The sequence below is a fragment of the Corvus hawaiiensis genome, chromosome 21 (assembly GCF_020740725.1).
Source record: "Corvus hawaiiensis isolate bCorHaw1 chromosome 21, bCorHaw1.pri.cur, whole genome shotgun sequence".
Lineage (NCBI taxonomy): Eukaryota > Metazoa > Chordata > Aves > Passeriformes > Corvidae > Corvus > Corvus hawaiiensis.
The window spans coordinates 9,068,382-9,088,851 of record NC_063233.1 but is presented as its reverse complement, the minus strand read 5'-3'; the positions used below and the strand labels follow the sequence as shown (position 1 = coordinate 9,088,851).

Sequence of the window (20,470 nt, the reverse complement as noted above, 5' to 3'; positions counted from 1 at the left end):
TTTTGACCACTGATTTTAGTCAGCACAATGAATAAAGGGAGGAATCATTTAGGTTGGAAAAGACCTTCAAGAGCATCGGGTCCAACCATTGGGGCCAAGGCCACCACTCACCCGTGTCCCCAAGCTCCACATCTGCAGCTTTTTAAATCCCTGCAGGGACTGTGAGCCCACCACTCCCTGGGCAGCCTGGCCAGGGCTTGACAACCCTTTTAATGAAGAAATCTTTCCCAAAACCCAACCTAAACCTCCCTGGCACAATTTGAGGCCGTTCCCTCTTGTTATTGCTCGTTCCTTGGGAGAAGAGATTTAACTTCACAAACCGACCCGAGGGCTCTGCCCCTTCTCAGGACAGCAAGTGCCACTCCCAAGGCACTGCTGCTGAAGTTCCCCTGCCCTAATCCAGTGGATTTTCCACCTGCCATGACAGAATTGAGTTGATTGTGTGACCAGAGCCAGCTCCCTGCAGCTCCCAAGGGGAATCCTGCATTATCCCAGTGCCTGAAGGCACCGTGTCCCCAAGTGCCACCTCGATTAAATCCCTGCAGGGATGGGGACTCCCCCACTGCCCTGGGCAGCTTTTTCCAACGCCTGACCACCCTTGCCATGAAAAATATCCAACCTCAACCTCTCCTGGTGCAACTTGAGGCCATTTCCCCTTGTTCCTTTGGAAATAATTCCTGTTAGTTTCTCACCAAAGGCTCTTCCCCACTCATGTTCTCCCCTGGCTGCTCTGATCCAACGCAGGTACTGGAATTCCCTGAGGAATCTGGTGGTCTCCTTGCTGAACTCCATGAAATCCATCATCAGTTTGCTTTTCCTGCTCTTCCTGTTCATCGTGGTCTTCGCTCTGCTGGGGATGCAGCTCTTTGGAGGACAGTGAGTCTGAGGGATCTTTGTTCTGCCTGGAAGTGTCCACATCCCTGATTACAGGGCTGGTTTATAGGGAAATAATTCCCGTTCTGGTGTTCTCCCTGGAGCTGAATTCTTCCCTAAGGAGGAATGGCCCCAGTTCGAAGCTCCTCCATCATCCCATGGCCCCCAGTACACCCAGAGCTGAAACAGGACTGGGGGAGGCAGCTTTTTGTCCTGGTTCTTTCCCTGATAACCAGAGTGCCACAATATTTATCCACTCGGAATATTTTCCTGCTGGAAAACACAGTTTTGGTGGATCTGATTATTCTCATTAGAAATGGCAGCTGTGGTGGATTTTGCAGCAAGAACCATCACAGTGTTATTTAAACTCCAGCATCGGTTCTGAACTGAAATAATTAAATGGTTTTGTTTGGTCTTTGATTTTCCCAGTCAATCCTGATTTTATCTCTAAAATATTAAAAAGAAATTTTCTACTGAGAGGGGAATTTCAATTTGGGCTTTTACACACTTGAGGATGAAAACTTCTTGTAACGGTTCGTTCTGCAAAATCGTTGGAGATTTTGATTGTTCATTTTAATTGGGGATGGAAATGGATTTTCAAAGCACTGGAATTTTCTCTGGGAATGAAATTGAGTTTTTGCTGATGGTTTTGTTAAACACCTTCTGAGATGTTCCCAGCTGAGCTCGCCTGGGGTGTTGTAGCCAGGTGGAACAAATGGTGCTCCCTGACTTGGTTTATGGGGTGTTAAAGGCTATTCCAAGGCTGCCTGGAGCTGCTTGTCCCTCCCCAGTCCGGTTTTGTTTTCTCCCTTCTCCCCAGGTTCAATTTCCAAGATGAAACTCCAACCACCAATTTCGATACCTTCCCTGCTGCCATCCTCACAGTCTTCCAGGTAAAGCCGTGCCTCGTCCTGGGGGGCAGTGTTAGAATTGAAATTCCTGGATATTTCTTCCTGCTTAGGGAGGGCAAAGAAGTCCCCAAAAACCTGTGGAATTTAAGAAAGGAGAGGCCCTTCCTTCTTGTGTGTTTGACTTCGCTGACCAATCCACGTGTCACTAAAAATCAAATTAAAAATCAGTGCTGTGGTATTAAGAAAAATGAGAACAAAAGATTTATTGCCAGGGGAAAAAAATACTGATAAGACAGATCTTTCTGTGCTGAATTAAAATCAGTGTGTGGCCAGGCTGTGCCACATCCGTGTGTGCCCTTTGTGTTCTCCAGCCCCTGCCCACGGAGTTGCAGCTCTGGCAGATGCAGTGCTCAGATTTAAAAGCTGAATTTCACAGCTTTTTTATACTTGTCTTTTTTAAAAACAACAATTTAAAATAGTTTAAAACCATTCAAAATTGTTTATAATAATTTAAAATTATTTAAAATAATGCTAAAGCAATGATTTCAGGTGTTTCAGCAGAGAGTTGGGGCTGCTGCTCCTGCTCCAGGTGACCCTCACAGATCCCAGCATTTCCAGCCTTATCCTGCACAATGTGGGCTCCTCCCAGATCCAAACTTCCCCAGATCTCAGCAAGGTTTGGCTGATGTATTTCGGTGTCACGACCCAAAAAGGAGATAAAAAGGGAGGGAAGGGGAGTGATGATGAGTTCTGGATTAAGACAGGAAAAGAATCTCGTGGCAAACGTGTCCTGTGAGCTCGGCAGGGGCGGCTGCCCGGATGTGAGGCAGGTTCTGTGCTCACCTCACAGGATATTGCCCATCGTGGGGGATTAATTTTTGCATAAGACTGTGGTGCTCATCAAAGGAAGGGCTCAGAGACACATCCAGGTACTGCCACGGAGCTGGAACTGGGAGCAGCTCCGGATATGAGCCATGGGAATGTTGGTGTTGGTTGGCTGTGGGACTGGAGCTGTCCGTGGAATGCTGAGCTGGAATATTTCCTGTTAGTGCTGAGATAAACACCCTGCAACGTGGAGAGAAGGAAAACATTTGGGTTTAGGACATTTGTCTGGAATGTCAGAGGTAGGAATTAAACCCAGGAAAACCCACCAGCCCTGCACTAACTGTGGTCCTCCAGAGGCTCTTAGGTACCCTCTGCTCTCGTTCCATCCCACTCCTTCCCTGAGCTGCAAACTCCAGGTCAATGTTTCTTCTCTGTGGGGTTGGGATTCCTTTCCAAGCTTTTCTTCCATAACCTCAGCCAGGCTGAGCAGAGCAGCACCGTTCAGTGACAGCACTCAGAGTGCTGGATAAAGAAAGTTACATACACCCTGCCCACCCCGGAGCCCTTTGGAGATGCTCTGTGTAAGAAGCTTCTCAAACAATCTCTTCTGCCATCTGCTTCAGCCCGTTTTTATCCCAGCAGCCCTGGCTGGGTCATGGTCCTGTCATTGGACACCCAGGCTGTGTTTGGTCCACCCAGGATGTGTTTTGTCCCCTGCACTGGGAGCTTGGGGTTTTCCTGGGGCTCTGGGAAATGCCCTGCACAGCACTGGTGAAACCTGGGATCTCTGCATGGCTTAGAAACGGAGAGGAGAGAGAAATTTTGCTGGGAGTGAAGTGTCAGAATGTGGATTTTGTTTCCTTCCACCTGTATGAGAGCCCCTGGTCAAGGTGGGCAGTGGGCAGGTGACCCAGAGGGGCAGGGTCAGCCAGTCCAGCCCCAACAGCCCCACCCTGGGCATCCCTGGCAGCGCTGTCCAAACGCTCCTGGAGCTCTGGCAGCCTCGGGGCCGTGCCCATTCCCTGGGGAGCCTGGGCAGTGCCCAGCACCCTCTGGGGGAAGAACCTTTCCCTGCTCTCAGCCTGAGCCTGCCCTGGCCCAGCTCCAGCCACTCCCTGGGTGCTGTCCCTGGCCCAGGAGCAGAGATCGGAGCTGCCCCTCGGGAGGAGCTGCAGCCCCCGGGGAGCTCTGCCCTCAGTCTGCTCCAGCTGAACAATCCCAGTGCCCTCAGCTGCTCCTCACGGGCCCCTCCAGACCCTTCCCCATCCCCGTGTCCCTCCTCTGGACACTCCCTCACAGCTTTAGATCTTTTTCTGATATTGAGACACCCAAAACTCCCCCAGCACTCGGGGTGAGGCCACCCCAGCCCCGAGCAGAGCGGGACAATCCCTCCCTCACCCATCTGGTGATGCTGGGCCTGGTGTCCCCACGTGTTCATCCATTTCCTGGGGACATTCCTGGATGGCTTCGCTCTGCCTGGCTCCTCCAGACCTCTCTTTCCTGTGAGTGACCCTTTCTCTTTGTCCCTCCGTGCTCTCGTCGTGCAGATCCTGACGGGGGAAGACTGGAACGCTGTGATGTACCACGGGATCGAGTCACAGGGCGGCGTCCACTCGGGAATGTTCTCCTCCATCTACTTCATCGTCCTCACCCTGTTTGGTAACTGTATCCTTCCATGGATGTCCTGGCTGGCACAGTCCTTCCCAGCCTCTCAGAAATGCCCAGTTTTCCCTAAATTCTCACAGCCTTATACTTTAAAAAGCAAATTATTGCCGTGACAGCGCTTTGGGGTGAGAGCTGAAGGTAAGTTGTCCAACTTGGTGTCGCTTTTCTTACACCAATGTAACTATTTTTAATTCAATTTAAAGAAATTTCATTTTAATTGTAATGTTTTTCCTTGCAAATATTCTGTTAAGAGTTAATTTAGATTGTGGGAGAAAGAATCGAGGACAGGTCAGAGCAGGACCTTGAATATGTTCACAAAGAGTTTGTTTTTAGTCAGGGGAGGATTGAGATGGGTTTGGTGGAGATGAGTAGATGATGGTGGAGATGAGGCTTCATTCTCTTGGTGCCTTTGTCTGGGGCAGCTTAACCAGCTGTGCTCTCCCAAATGCCCCAAATTATCTCATCTCCACATAATTCTTCAAATTTAATTCTGGATCTTAAGTTTCAGGCTCTGGGAGTGTTCAGTGTTCCAAGCCTTGGCACAGGAAATGTCTGGTTTTTTATTCTGAGAGATGGAAATCTCCTGAGGGTAACAAGAATCTGGGAGCTTTCATCCCCCAGATATCCCAGGGTATCTGCTGGGGAAGGGGTGGTGTGTCCCAGAGGTCCAGGGAGGCAGGAACAGAGGGACACCGGGGTGGGATTTGGGAAGGGAGGGGATATTTTATGTGTACTTTATATTTTATACACAAACAAGCAAAGCAGCTCCCTGAGGGAGCAGCTGGGTGTGATGAGGAGAGCCGGGAGAGCAGAGGGGCTGTGGTGGCTCTGTGCCTGTCCCAGGAGTGGCCGATGCTCTGTGACGCTGCCACCATCAAGCAGCTACAGCATCACTGGTGTGAGGGCACGGCCTCAAGCTGCACCAGGGGAAGGTTAGGCTGGACATCAGGGAGAAGCTGTGCCCAGAAGCAGTGATTGGGCAGTGGGATGGGCTGCCCAGGGAGGTTTGGAGTCCCCATCCCTGGGGGTGTTAAAGAAAAGACTGGATGTGGGTCTGGGTGACAAGGGAGTGACAGGTCTAGGCTGGACTGGATCTCAAAGGGCTTTTCCAGCCTGATTGATTCTGTGATTGATTCTGTGATTGAGTGATTGATTGTGTAATTGATTCTATGATTGATTCTGTGACCAATTCTCTGATTCTACGATTGATTCTGTGACCAATTCTGTGACTGATTCTGTGATTCTGTGACTGATTCTGTGATTGCTGGCTGCAGCTGTGTGGAGCCAGAGGGAGCATCCCTAAAAAAGGAAACCCAGGAATTGTGGCAGAGACGAGGCAGCCTGGGCTGCTTTGTTTGTTCTGCTGAGCGGGATGAGAAGGCCCCAAAGCGGGATGAGAAGGCCCCAAAGCGGGATGAGAAGGCTCCAAAGCGGGATGAGAAGGCCCCAAAGCGCTGCTGCTCCACCCAGGAGCTCCCACGAGGATTTCCCGACCTCCTTGCTGGTTACAGTCCCAGCGTTCCTCTTTTCCTGGGAGTCCTATTTGGGCTGGGAGATGCAGGAAAAAGGGAGAGGTGAATTGGGGGAAATACTGGGGCTGAAGACAGAGTTCCTGCAGAAACGGGCTGCTCCAGCTGGAGTGGAGGTGACAAAACGTGACATCGATGCCATCGGTGCCCGTGGATGGCACAGCTCCAGCCCTTTGGCTTTGCTGGAATGCTCTCCTCGGGATGAGGAGCAGAGACAGGGAAGAGCAGAGCAGGCAGTGGGAGCTGTGCCTGTCACATGAGTGTCTCCACGGGATTTATCCCATTCCCGGCGGCAGCACGGCCCTTCCAGAAGCACCAGGCTCTGGAAAACTGGGTCAGTGGCGAGCAGGGAGGCAGGGAGAGCTCTAAATCCTCCGGGCTTGGCATTTGGAAATGAGATTAAGCTGTAATTAGGCTCGACAGCACAGCTGAGGGAGGGACTTTTCACCTCAGATCCAGCGTTTTTGAGGAACAGGGCATTAATTCCCTTCCTCACCTTTAATTTCAACGGGAGTTCTCCTTTGGCCTTTGGTTTTCATTAACAGGGGAAAGCAGGGGATGTTCAGGAGGAGGAACCTGCTGCCCCTGCTGTGGATTTGGGATTTGGAGAGTGGAAACCTCATCCACCTTCTCCCTAAATCTCATCCTGGCAGGTGCAGCTGTCTTGTTTCCCTCCTGCTGCTGAGGTGATCCAGGGGTGGCTTTCCTGGCTTCTTCCAGATGTCTCCAGTGCCTTTTCCGTGCCCTTTTCCCACAGCCCCGTGCTGGTGGCACAGCTTGAGCTCCTTGGAAGCATTTAGGAAGGGAGGAGGATGTGCCAGGTGGGATTCTTTGGTTCTCCCTGGATCCTGCAGGTTGGGATGAGTCTGCTGCACGTGGAGTTCTGTGAGCACAGAGAGAGAGGGAAGAATTGGCTGACAAAGATTAATAACAGCCAAAAAAAACTTAGGGAATGTCTTGGGGGGTTTTTTCACCAACTTCTAAAGTTTTCCAGCTTTAAAGAGCAGCTGTGGCTGCCCCTGGATCCCTGGCAGTGTCCAAGGCCAGGCTGGACATTGGGGCTGGGAGCAGCCTGGGGTAGTGGAAGGTGTCCCTGCCCATGGTGGAGGTGGAACAAAATGAGCTTTAAGGTCCTTCCAAATCATTTTGGGATTCTGCAATACTGAGACTTCATTTCTTCAATTGGACTTTCCGCTCTTATTTTCTTATCTCAAAGTCGGAGCCCTTTGGGATGCTTGAGCCTGGGTTCCTCTGCTGGCAGGGGGTTTATTGTCACTTTGGGAGCTTTGCTGTTTGGTGAGGCCACTTGTAAGAGTTTGGGGATGCTGGATCAAACCTCGTTGGAGAACTGGGATGGGCGATTTGGGGTCAGCTGGCAAAACCTGCCCTTTTTAAACCTGAGGGACTCACTTCTCCTCCCAGAGCTGCTCAGGGCTCTGGGATTATTCCTTTTCCTGAGGAAGGAAGGTGGGATGCTGCTGGATTCACTGCACTTGGCTCTTGGAATCCATTTTTGGTTCTTTGAATCCATCTGCTTTTTCAAGGGATCACAGCAAGGAAAAGTTTGTTTTGCTAAGCGGGAAGTGCCTCATGTTACGTTTCCATTTCCAGAGAGTCTGTGTGGAACCAGAAATGGTTTAATGAAAGTTTTATGATCAAAGTAACAACAGGATTTGGTCCATTTTCCAGGAAATTACACCATGCCTGTGTTCACTGTTATCCACTTAATTGATAAATTGAGGCATCTGTTGAGGCCAAAAAAAAGGAAAAAAAACTCCAAGAAAAACTGCAGAGGAGCCTGAAGGGAAAAGCAGGAACTGCCTGGAGGATGCTGCCCTTCCCTGCCCCTCAATGCCAGGCAGGAGCTGATTCCTGGCTCCAGGCACTGCTCATCCAGGTTACACAGCCTGAGCCAGAGCCTGGAGTTTGGGAGAAATCTGGGAATCCCCCAGCTCTGCAGAAAGGACTGAGGGACTTTTTTTGGGGCAGAAACTCCCAAATCTGCCAGACTGTGTCTGCTTGGAAATGGATCAAGCCGGGCTGATCTGATAAAAAGGAATTAATTCAATTTCCAGGGGTTGGTTGTGATGCATGAGCCACTTCCAGCATTTGTGTGGGAGGCAGGGGCAGGGAGACAGTTTTATTGCTGAGACATTTATTCTCAGAGGAGGAGGCTTGGAAGTGTTTCCAGCGTGTTGGAAGCACCCCAGAGGAAGAAACCCAAACACCCAGCACAGACCAGGAGCCCAGGGGTGCCCTCAGCCCCCCACCCTCAAAGGAAAGGGGGAATTAATGTCTTTGGAATGGAAAAATCTGGCTCTTTGTGGGAGGGGTGATGATTCCAGCACCATTTTCTCCTGTTCTGCATCCACTGGGTTCACTGGGATCGAGATGCTCCCAGCCACTCCTTGCTGTCCTGCTGGGATAGGGGAAGGAGCAGGGGATGGGAGTCACATTCTAAACCTCTCTCTGTCCCAGAGGAATCATCCTGCGATGGAAAAAACCTCCATGACATGGAGCAATGCTGGCTCCTGGCTGGAGAAATCCCAGGGCTCTGCATCCTGTGCTCTGCAGGGCTTGGAGACAGTGAGGATGCAGAAACATCCGAAGGGATGAATCCAGCTCCTGCTTCCTGCAGGCTCCAGATCCGATGGGCATCCAGGCTCTGGAGACACTCCTTCAGTGGGAATTCGAGCTGGGAATGTCTGGTGCTGAAGTCTGGGCTGGATTCTGTTTGGTGAAACCCTGGAAAGGGAAAGCAGAGGGGCTTTGAGCTGCTGGTTTGGGTCAGCTTTGGTCCTTTGGGAAATCTCCTGATCCGTGAAAGTGGGACAAGGCTCTGGAGCACCCGAGGCAGGGTGGAGCTGCAGGGACACCGGGATTTCTGTCCGGGAGAGGGGGATCAGCCCTGCACCACTCCAGGCTCCTCTGCCTGGCAGCAACTCCCCGGTGCTCCTTCAGAGAGCCCTCGAAGGAATGGGAAACAACGGGAAGGGCCCGGAGGCCGTGGATGCCCAAAATTTCCCTGCAGGCTGTCAGCACCCTGGGAGCTCAGGCCTGGCTGTTCCTGCTCTCCCAGGAGGGATTTCTGGCTCCTCCCTCTCACCACGCTCACCCCAGTCCTGAGCTCACCCTCCCACCCCACAGCCCAAGGCAGGGGAACAGAAAATCCCAGACTGGTTTGGGTTGGAAGGGACCTTAAAGCCCTTCCCATCCCACCCCTGCCATGGGCAGGGACACCTCCCACTGTCCCAGGCTGCTCCAAACCCCAATGTCCAGCCTGGCCTTGGGCACTGCCAGGGATCCAGGGGCAGCCCCAGCTGCTCTGGGCACCCTGTGCCAGGGCCTGCCCACCCTCCCAGGGAACAATTCCTTCCCAATCTCCCATCCAGCCCTGCCCTCTGGCACTGGGAAGCCATTCCCTGTGTCCTGTCCCTCCATCCCTTGTCCCCAGTCCCTCTCCAGCTCTCCTGGAGCCTCCTGCAAATACCTGGATTAATTTCCTAAAACTCCTGCAGTGCTTTCACTGGGTTTATGGACCATTCCCATGCACATTCCTATTTGGAGGAGCAACAGAGCTCTGGAATGAGCAGCTCTGCTGTCCCCAGGTGATGTGCAAGAGCCAAATGCATTTTCTCCTTGGGAGAGTGGTTTTGCCGTGGTTTTGCTCTGCTTGCCCTCCTTCCCTGTGCAAAGGCAGCTGATTTATGGCTGCTCTGGGGCCGTTTTGCAGCCACGGGGCTGGAATAACAACAATAAAATCAGCAATAGCTGAAATCATTAAGTGGAAAAATGAAAGTTAAATAGGAATAAATAATTCCAGGCCGGGGTTATGTCTCAGTGAGCAAATGCAGAGCTCTGCGAGAGTCCTAAGCTGGTGTGGGCACTGCCCTGGTTTAGCTGGGCTCTGTGCAGTTTAGGCCAGGCTTAGGGGCTGTTTTATCAGCAGAGCTCATTAGCAGGGCTGGGTGTGCTGCTCTGGGGCTCGGGATGTCTGGGGTGGCCTCACTGTCATCCTGACCCCAGTGGGATAAGCCAGGATCGTTGCCTCCCAGCAGCAGTGACCTGAGCTCCATTCTTCACACACTCCACGCCTTTATGCAGCTCTGTGCATATAAATATGCAAATATTGGCTTAAAATGACCAATTTCCTGCAGCTCCACTGGGTGTCCTTTTAAACAAGAGGGGAAAATGAGGGTGAAATCTGCATTTCTGGGCTGGAGGGATGGAAAACCAGGGCCTGTGGTGTCTGTGTGACACCAGGTGGACCCACATTGCTCCTCTGGTGGGGTGAAACCCCTCTGGCCCTGTTCCCTCTCCAGGGAAGGACAAATGTGCGTCCAGCCCCTGCTGAGGTGGCTGAGTTGGGAATGGTGGCAAAGCTTCCAGGGGTCAATCCATAAAACACCGAGGGGGAAAAGAGGGGCAGCAGGAGGGGAATAATTGCTGCCTGTGCTGTGTGAGGAGTTTTTCCTGAGCTGCTCCCACAGATACTCTGCTGAACGTCTTCTTGGCCATCGCTGTCGACAACCTGGCCAACGCCCAGGAGCTGACCAAGGTAGGTGGGAGATCCCTGTGTGCATTGAAATTGCCGCTGTTTAGGGCAGACAGAAAACTTTCCAGCCTCAGGACTGGAACATTTCAACTCTCCCCACTTCTGGATGCTAATTTGGGATTTTTTTATGTGGCATTTTGGCCATTTCTGGGCTTTGTGACCTGCAAGGGAAGTTACCAGAGCTGGGACTGTATTGAAGTGCAGCTCGATCATCCTGTGGCTGTTACAGAGCTCACCAGTGCTTAGGAGTGACTCATTTTTGGGGGAAAAAAACCAAAGAATCACCACCTTTGCTTCCAATCTATAAAAAAGCTCAGCTGCTGCACCCAAGGCACAGGTGACACCCTGAGGTTTCCCCTGCTCTGGTGACCAGTTTGCCCCGCAGAGAGGCACCTGGGGGTTTATTCCCCTGCAGGTTGCAGTGAATATTTTGTATTTAATGTTTTGTATTTACTTTGGTTTATCAGCGTGGGCATTGCTCATCTCCCGTTTGCTGTTTCCAAGAGCACAGGAGAAGCAATTAACAGGATTTTTGGCTGATTGGAAGCTCAGACAGAAGCAAATTCAGGTGTTGTGGTGCTGTTTTTGCACCTCTGGTGAGCAGTTTGCACTGCAGAGAGGCACCTGGAGGTTTATCCCCCTTCAGGTTTCTTTATTTCAGGTTGCAGGGAGTATTTTGGTTTTGTGTGCTTCACCTTGCTGAGGTCAGTGATGGATTCAAGAATTAAAATTTTTCCAATCAACTCCAGGCCAAACAGTTTGTGAGCACTCTGGGGAGAGGTTGGGATATTCCTGCCTCTCCCCAGGTGTGAGGGGATCCAGAGGCAGAAAGCCAGGTCCTGGCAGGGCATGGGGATGGATTCCTGGATGGGAATGGCCCCGATGTGACTCTGCTGGATGCAGAGAGCTGGATGTGCACACAGATTTCTGTTGGAGTCTCCCCTCTGGAGAATATTTACATTGGAGCATTCCCCAAGGAGAACAGCTCTCAGCCTCGGGGTTGTGCAGGAGCACTGCGAGTGCTGCACTTGGATTATTGCACAGTTTGGATTTCTTGGCGTGCTCAGATGGATTTATGAGGAGAATTAGGGGAGGGGTTTTTGCATATTTTTAGCTTTTCTCACCCATTCCTGTGCTGCTGCCATCAGCACCAGTCCCAGTGACCTGCTGGGGGCAAAAGCAGCAGCAGCCCCGTTGTGCTGGTTGTGTTTTTATAACTTTAATTTCTTTACTCCTTCCAGTGGCAGAGCTCTCTGCCCACGTGCTGGGGCAGCAGCAGGCAAGGGTGGTTTCTCTTTTTAGGGAAAGGTGCAGTAATTCACTTCTCTGGATTCCTGGAAGTGTCCAAGGCTGTGTTGGATGGAGTCGGAGCAGCCTGGGACAGTGGAAGGTGTCCCTGCCCATGGCAGGGGTGGCATTGGAGGGGCTTTAAGGTCCTTCCAACCCAAATAATTCTGTGGCATTATTCAAAAAAATGTTAAAAAAAAAAAAAAAGATTTGGTGCTCAGGGTTAGTGCTGAGGTTTGGGGGTGAACCTGGCACTGCTGGACTTGATCTTTTCCAGCCTTTCTGGTTCTTTGGATCCCCACTGCAGCTCCAGAGACACAGAGATTTCTCCAGGTTTCCCACACTCCTCTAGCTGCTGAAGATGGAAGCAGCCAAATTCCCAGACAAAATCCACATCCCTGTTGGGGCTGAGCTGGTCTTTGCCATCTCCCTGTTTCCTGCAGGACTGGCTCCAGCTCCCAGCTTTTCTGGAGCTGTTTCCCAACAGCCAAAATCCAGCACAGACCCTCCAAACATCCTGGTGGCTCCCAGGTGTAAAATAAATATTCCAATTCCATGTTCTGCATGCCTCCTCCCTTAAAATGCTGCTCAGGGCTGTATTTGATGGCTCTCTGTTGTTTTGGAGTTTTTCCTTTTGTGTTTTTCATGGGAAATTTTTCCTTTTCAGCAGCTCAGCTGTCTCTGTGCTTCCTAAAGCTTGCAGAAATCTCCAGCCTGGAGGCAAAGATCCTCCCAGATTTATGGGCATCCCTTGCCTGTGCTGAGAGGGGGGATGAGGCCCAGCACCATTCTTGGATAATGAAGCTCATCCTCCTTCTTTCTTAATCCTTTAAGTGCCTTCTTGTGAATATTTCAGCAGCTGACAGGGAGGGTTAGAAAAACCCGACTTTGTGGATGTTTATAAATTCTAATTGAATATTGATGGGTTCAGCAGCATTCTAAATCATAAAGCTTCTCCAGAAACTCTCTTGGGGTTTGTTTTTTTTTTTTTCTTGTTTTAATTTTATTTATGATCCCCCCCCAAAATCATTCAAAAGAAGGGGAAAAAGGTAAAATTCGATTAGACACGTAGCTGGAGAATGAGTGGTTTCCTGCTGAGTTAATACAATCATGCAAACCCCAAAATTGGCCTGGACATACAAGGAAGTTACTCAGGAGTTCAGTTAGTCCCAGGAGAATTTCCTGACATTTCTGCTGTAAAATTCATTGAGATCAGTGCTGAATGTAATTGGGAAAACCAGGAGCAATTGGAAGTGCCTCTGTTTAGGGCAGACAGAAAACTTTCCAGCCTCAGGACCGGAACATTTCAACTCTCCCCACTTCTGGATGCTAATTTGGGATTTTTTTATGTGGCATTTTGGCCATTTCTGGGCTTTGTGACCTGCAAGGGAAGTTACCAGAGCTGGGACTGTATTGAAGTGCAGCTCGATCATCCTGTGGCTGTTACAGAGCTCACCAGTGCTTAGGAGTGACTCATTTTTGGGGGAAAACAACCAAAGAATCACCACCTTTGCTTCCAATCTATAAAAAATTCTGCTCCCAGGCCCCTCTCTTGCTCCTCCTCTTCTGGCCTTGCACTGACTCAAACTCTGCCAACCCAATTTTTAGTGATTCCTGAGAACTCTGCTGAATCCATTGGGTTCCCTAACCTTTAGGTTTTCTTCAATATATTGACAGGTTTTTCTTCCTGTTCACTAATTCAGAGTGGAATCTACAATTGCCCCCAAAATTTGCTTCTAAAATCTCTCTGCTGCTCATCCAAAATGTCTCAGGTGACAGAAAGCAGCTCCTGCCTTCATCCTCATTAATCTGGAGTGTAAAACCACCACAACTGATGATTTATTTTCCTAAATCTCCTTAAGCGGGAAGTGTTTTCTCATCTCTGTGCAGTGCCAGTGATCCCTGGAAAAGCAGGATAAAAACACGTGCGAGAGATGTGTGAATTTTATAGAAATTTTTATAAAATTCTTGGGGAATGCCCAGAAATCCTGGACTGAAGGGAGTGGCCAAACCAAGAGCTGAACATCCATAAATCCCTCTCCTGCTGCTGCCCTGTGGAAAAGGCTTTAATTGTATTAATGTATTAAATGTATTAAAGCAAATTCAATGTTAATGATGGGTGGCACCAAAAATGGGTTTTACCACATGAAAAATTGGTTTAAATTAAAATTTAGAGCTCTAGGAAACAGAAAGGGAACATAAACCAGGGTTCTCCTTATGGGCAAGAGCTTTATCTGTGACCCCTGTGAAACGGGGGTGAGAGTTTGAGCCAGTGTGAGCTGGAATTTTAAATATCAGGCAAAAAATTAATCAATTTCTGGAGTGATCCGCAATATCTGCGTGGAAGAAGAAATATTAAAAATATTCTAAAGCAAACACCTGCTGAGGACTGAGCTCGTTCTGAGTTAGGAATGGCTGCATTCTGCTGCTCCTTCAGGATGGCAAATCCAGCAGAATTCCAGAGGCACCTGGGAGAATGGAGCAGAAGCCCCAGATCTGAAAGAGGCTTTAAAACCTGCACCTGGTGCTTTAGGGGCAGAGAGAGAAAAATCAGCAGCCTTTGATTTTAAGGCTGCTGGAGAGCCCTCAAAGGAAGAAATAACTTGAATATACCTGGGGGGTGAAAGGAGAACCTTAAAGGTTTTTTTTTTTTTTTTTAATTGGGGTCTTACTCCTTTTAAAACTCGTATTTGGAGGATAACATTTGTGCTGCAGTGGGATGGGAAGAGTTAATTTTCTCCACAGGAGCTGCTGGGGGATTTGCGTGGCAAACAGGGATTTGTGCTGGAAGCGCTCAGGGATGTTTTGTTCTTGCTGAGTGGTGACCCCACAGGGTCCAGGGGGAAAGCTGGGGGGGCACGAGGATTTGGGGACATACAGCTGGGACAGCCAAGGGATATTCCAGACACTCAGAGTGACAACGTTGGGCTGTCCCAGTCCTGCTCCACGTGAGGGAGCTCTGCTGTCCTGGCGATGGCAAAAGCTGGGATGGGAAATGTGGAATGACTCCGTGGCTTTTTCTTTCCCAATTAAACTGAGTTTGTCCCAATCCATGGGCACTTTGCTGTTTTCCCACCCCACCAGGGTGACAGGACAGGTGCCCAGGGCTGAGCTGTAGGCCAGGATTAAACCAAACACCCTTGATTTGCAACAAGCTCCCAAACCTTTGAGAAATCGACTGGAAATATTGACTTTGTGTAATTGCTCAGCAGCTCTTTTATTCAGGCCTGGTTATAGACTTGCAAATATTTGCAAAGGGGGAAAAAAAAAAAAGGAGAAACTTATACGGTAACGATTTTTTAAAATCAATTTCCCATCTTTTTTTTTTTTTTTTTCCTGCTGAAGGAGAAAAGGAAAACAGTTTCCAAATGAGTTCAGTTGGAGCAAATGCCAGCAAGGGCAGAGCGAGGAGCTGTTTATGCAGATGGTATTCAGGGTGGATAAATCTCTATAATTTCCTCTTCCAAAGCTGCTTCCATTATTTTAATCCTGACTCCTTCCAGCATCACCCTGGGAGAGCAGAGGCAGACCTGAGGCATTCCATGAAGTTGGGCAGAGGAGGCTGTGAGTGCTCTCAGTGTGGTTTTCCCTGGATTTCTGAGGTGCTGGCATTGCCATCAGAGCTCTGTGCTTACCCTGCTGTGATTTGACTTTATTTTGGTTAAAAAATTCCAGGGAAGTTGACCCTTGATGACCATGGAAGGGGAACCAGGCTGTTTTTTTTGCTCTCATCTCAATGTTTAAGATCCTGTAGTTTGAATTTTAGTGGTGCTTTCCATGCTGGGTAGGAAGAGAGAAATTCCAGTTACAATCTTCAGGCTCTTCTGAGCCAACAGAGGTTAAAAATCCTCATGATCCAGAGAGATACAGGAAGCAGGAACATGACTTTGCTCTACAAACTACATTTAATACTGTTCCTTTTTGTTTTCTGAGTCCTCAGGGATCTGGGGTGGGTGGGAATGTCTGGGGTGAAACTGATGGGAGCAGGACCAGGCTCAAATCCATCATTTTTTGTTGTTGTTTCAGAGAAGTCCCCTGGGCAGGAGGTCAGGACGGATTTAGGAGCCTGTCCCTGCCTTTCAGCAGGACATTGGCTTTGGAGGGTTATCACCCACGCAGCCCTGGGATAACTGGGGGATTGTCCCACCTGGAATGGTCACATTCCTGCTCAGGTCTCTCCCTGCTCCATCAGAGTCTCTTCCCCAGTGGTGCGTGCTGAGAGGAGACCCAGGAGAGTCGAGACAGCTTTGTGAGGGGAAAAACCCTCTTGAGCAAAGCTCACCTTTCTCACCTCAGCTTGCACCAAACCTGGGGCTCCTTGCGAGAAAATCTGCCCGAAATTCAAATTCCTGTGTCCTCACAGCCCAGCAGGGACAGCCACCCACGCCTCAGGCCCTGGGGAGCTCTGCTTGTTGTTATTCCCTGATTTATTCCCTGATTTCTCTCCCTTTTGTGCCCCAGGACGAGGAGGAGATGGAAGAAGCCACCAACCAAAAGCTGGCCCTGCAGAAGGCCAAGGAAGTGGCCGAAGTGAGCCCCATGTCCGCGGCCAACATTTCCATAGCTGCGTAAGCACCCTTTGATTCCTTGGGAGAAAATCCCTGTTTTCCAGTGTCGCTGTGTGTCCGTCCAGCTGGAGCATCCCACGGGATCTGTGAGCCCTTCTGCACCACCTCTGGCACTCACAGGCCAAATACTGCAGTGCTCAGCACTTAATGAGGAGTTTAATGAAGGATTTCTTTCAGTTTGGTTCTCTTGGTAATGCCTCACCTTTGAATAATTGTATTTTAGGAGGATCTTTTTTTCTTTAAGCTGTCCCAGGATAGATTTCACCAGGTGAAGTGTTAACATCCCACTTTGGATTTTTAATGAGGAGAGGGGGGTGGGCACAGAATGAACTTATTTTTTAATGGTTTTGGGTATTCAAGTGCAAGGGCATCCTTTTAAATAGCTGAAAAATGTGCTGGAATTCTCTTTCCTTGCTGTTGGAAAGAGCTGGGTTAATAAAATCATGCCTGGGAACTGGTTTGGAGGTAGGAACATCCATGTGGAATTTTCAGATGTCTGGATGAGGACAAGCACAGGCTCTGTGATACCAAAATCCTTGGAAAGCTTTGCTTTGGGGCCCAGCTTTTCCTGGATCCTGGAGGTGCAAAGATGAGGTGGAGGTGGAAATAGTTGTCCTTTGTTTGAGACATCCCTGGAGATGTCTGAATGTTGGATGGACTTGGAGCACCCTGGGATGGTGGAAGGTGTCCCTGCAGAGGTCGGGATGGGATGGGATGGGATTTCAGGTCCTTCCAACCCAACCCATTCCACGATTCTGTTCTGTGCTACCCCACAAGGATTTGCTGAAAAGGTTCCTTGAACTCTTCTGGAATTTCAACAACAGCACCAAAATTCCTGCATTTTACTGGGAGCTGCTGATGTTTCCCAGACTCCTTTTACAGGGGAGATCTCCAAGCATTAAAAAAAAAAAAAAAAAAAAAAAGAAATTTCCTGCTTGATTTTATTGGAAAAAACCCGAACTGGAGGCGGATCTCTACTTGTTCCTTCGCTGGAAATCTCTTTTTCCTGGGAGTTTAATCCACTTTAGCAAAGACAAAAGGCCAAGTGGAGCCAGTTTGTACCATGTGAAGGGAAAGAATATTATTAATTTGAATATTTTATTCTTCTCACCATTTTATTTTGTCGTTACTGCTGTAATCAGTTCCTATTTATGCTCTGGCTGTTTGATGGTTTTAAAGACCAATTTTTTTCCTTACAATTATTTTCTGGCCAGCCTTGAAAAGAAGTCAAATGAGGATAATTGCTTTTGCTCTTTGATGAATTTCTTGGTTCTGGTGTTCTAAAATGCAAGATGATGATGGTGCTTATTTGCTTCTGTTTTAATCAAAGCATTTTGCATTTGGGGAAGATTTCTTAGAAATCAGCAGAAAAAAAACCAACCCACTTCCGTGGAGCTGAGGTTGAAATGGCTTAAAGTCACCTTTTTCCAGGATTTCTCACCAGTTTTTCAAAAGCACATGGAGAGTTCTGTGACAACAATTGGAAATGAGGGTAAAATGGTGGATTTTTGCTTATTTTGCCTCAAATTGAGTCTGCCCTGCCCCGTTTGTGCAGAAGTTCCCATGAGCACGGTGGAAAGTCAATGGTTTCCACATCTCCTGACCCTGGTGCCCAACCACTGGGCTGTGATGTCTGCCAGGGCCACTCACAAAGCTCGTGGGGCTTTGCTTTGGGGAAAAAAAGCAGCATTTAGGTGCAAAGGGTGATGCCCAAAGGGGATGAGACCCTAGAGGAAAAGGCAAGGGAGGAGTTGGGTGTTTTGGGAGATGGATGGACAGGTGGCTCGTGATCCCTGCGATTTAATGAATCCGTGTCCAAGCAATTTGTTTTATAGATAAATCCCGGAATATTCTGAGTTGGGAGGGACCCACAGGGAACAAATCCAGCTCTCAAGTGAGCAACCCATGCAGGGATGGAATGTCCATCCATAGGGAGCTCCAAAGGGGCTTGGCAACCCCTAAATCTTGGCTAGGGGGGTGGTTTGCAGCATTTATCCCTTGGATATCTCTCTCCAGTGCAGCAGGGCTGATGTAGGGACCTTTGGGCACCCAAATCCACCCCAGCTCTTCATTTCTCCTGCTCTTCATCCCCACGGTGCTCTGAGGGCAGAGCCATGACAATGGCAGGTCCTGGCAGATCAGAGCCACAGCTGGACATGCCAAGAGGGAAAAGTGCTGGGTGATCTTAAAAATGGGATTTTTGGCAAATGGAAATATCACCACAAACCAAACCCCTGTACAACTGGGGTACCAAGAACTGAGAATCCAAGCCCTGTAGGACTCAGTGAGCAAGGCCTGGCAAAACTGGGACTGAGCTCCTGCAAAGGAGCTCTCTTTATATTTGTATTTTCCCCTAAGGAATATTATTTTAATTTTATAGTTTAATGTTGTTTTCCCAGCGTGTGAACATGGATTTCTCTAACAACAGCAGGCATCGATGGCACAGATCAATGTCCTGAAAACATTGGCGTTTTCCCTGCCTGCATCAGTCCAGGTGGCAGAGAATATAATGCCTTGGATTTTCTTAATCACAATGTTCCTGTTCCCAGTGTTTGGGAGGGGACAAAGCTGTCCCTGGGCTGGGCCTGGTGAAAAGTCACATCGGTTGTGCTGTCTCAGGGGTGAGGAGCTGTTTCCATTTATTCCATTTTATTTTATTCCATTTTATTTTATTCCATTTTATTTTATTCCATTTTATTTTATTTTATTCCATTCCATTCCATTTCCATTCCAATTCCATTCCATTCCATTCTCTGTTAGTTTTGTCAGTCATGCTCCGAGCCCTGAGTGTGTCTCCCCCTAAACTTCCTTCCAGCCCTTCCCATGGTGTTGGATCCTCCACCTCTGGTGTTTTTCCCATGCCAGTACAGGGTGAGCTGTGCCTGCACTGGTTCTGCTGCCCCAGCTTCCCCTCCTAACCAAGCTCCATAAAATTTGCACTTCCAGTGCCTTGGAATTGTCCCCTTGTCCCCCCCTCTCCCTTCTGAGCTCCATTTATTGTGTTGGTCCCTAAACATCATTTCCCAAGCACAAAGAACTGGTTGTTACCCCACGTTCCAGCCTGAAGAGGCACCTCCACCTTCCCACCTGGAACTGGATGCTGTGGGAGCCAGGAATTTGTTTGTGATTGATGAACCCTGGGGATCTCTTTTAGTGACAGGTTCATCACTGCCAGGCTGGGGAGGGATCATTGATCTTGCATCTGCCTCACACTCAACATCTTGCACTGATTTGGAGCTCCTGCTCCATCCAGCTCCCAGAATTTTCCTTTTTCACCTGGTGAACTCTATCCTGAAAGGGCCTTTTTTATTTAGTGGCTTCTCAGGATGAAAAGCAGGTGTGGTGCCACCGGTTTGGAGCTCCTGCTCCATCCAGCTCCCAGAATTTCTCTGCTCCACCAAAGGGGTTCACCTGAGCAGATGTGTCTGACCACAGCTGGTTTTTTCACCTGATGAATTCCATCCTGAAGGATTTATTTAGTGGCTTCTTGGGATTAAAAGTGAGCCTGGTTTGTATGGTTGGTTTAGAGCTCCTGCTTCATCCAGCTCCCAGAATTTTTCTCCTCCATCAAAGGGATTCTCCTGAGCAGATTTGTCTGGCCATAATTCCTTTTTCACCTGGTGAACTCTATCCTGAAAGGATTCATTTTGTGGCTTTTCAGGATGAAAAGCGAGGGTGGTGCGTTGGTTTGGAGCTCCTGCTCCATCCAGCTCCCAGCATTTTCCTTTTTCACCTGGTGAACTCTATCCTGAAAGGGCTTTTTTTATTTAGTGGCTTCTCAGGATGAAAAGCAGGGGTGGTGCCACTGGTTTGGAGCTCCTGCTCCATCCAGCTCCCAGAATTTTTCTCCTCCACCAAAGGGGTTCACCTGAGCAGATGTGTCTGTTCCTTTTTCACCTGGTGAACTCCACCCTGAAGGATTTATTTCGGATGAAAAGCGAGGGTGGTGCGTTGGTTCTGTCGCTGTTTGCAATGTTTGCCTGGAAACAGATGTGTTTGATTGGAGCCCATTGTTTCATTCTTCTTTTCTTGTGACTTTTTTTGTTTGTTTTCCGTTTAGCGTTTTCCTTGCTTTGTTGTTTCTGGAGGTGAGTTCTGGGTTTGTTCAGCCCCTCTGTGTCATTTGCCCCGCTCAGCCTCTGCACCTGAGGGACTCCACAGAGCGAGGGGTCTTTAGGGCAAACCATTGGTGCAGCTTCCTTGGCAGCCAGAACGGAGGAGGGGGGACAAGGGGACATTTCCAAGGCACTGGATGTCCAAAGCACTTTTTGGTGCCACTTCCAGAGGAAGGAAGAGCCCTCAGGCTCATCCCCGTGG

At 49.2% G+C, this 20,470-nt stretch overlaps 1 protein-coding gene across 24 annotated transcripts in view; it reads left to right on the top strand.

Moving 5' to 3' along the window:
• Positions 1-20,470, top strand: part of CACNA1B (calcium voltage-gated channel subunit alpha1 B) — a 268,511-nt gene that overhangs the window by 161,122 nt on the left and 86,919 nt on the right. For all 24 annotated transcript variants that reach the window (XM_048325195.1, XM_048325181.1, XM_048325175.1 and 21 more), the window contains 5 exons: positions 745-876; positions 1,694-1,766; positions 4,097-4,214; positions 10,234-10,301; positions 16,047-16,153. In XM_048325195.1, coding sequence (XP_048181152.1) covers positions 745-876; positions 1,694-1,766; positions 4,097-4,214; positions 10,234-10,301; positions 16,047-16,153 — 498 coding nt within the window. The remainder of the gene's footprint in view (positions 1-744; positions 877-1,693; positions 1,767-4,096; positions 4,215-10,233; positions 10,302-16,046; positions 16,154-20,470) is intronic.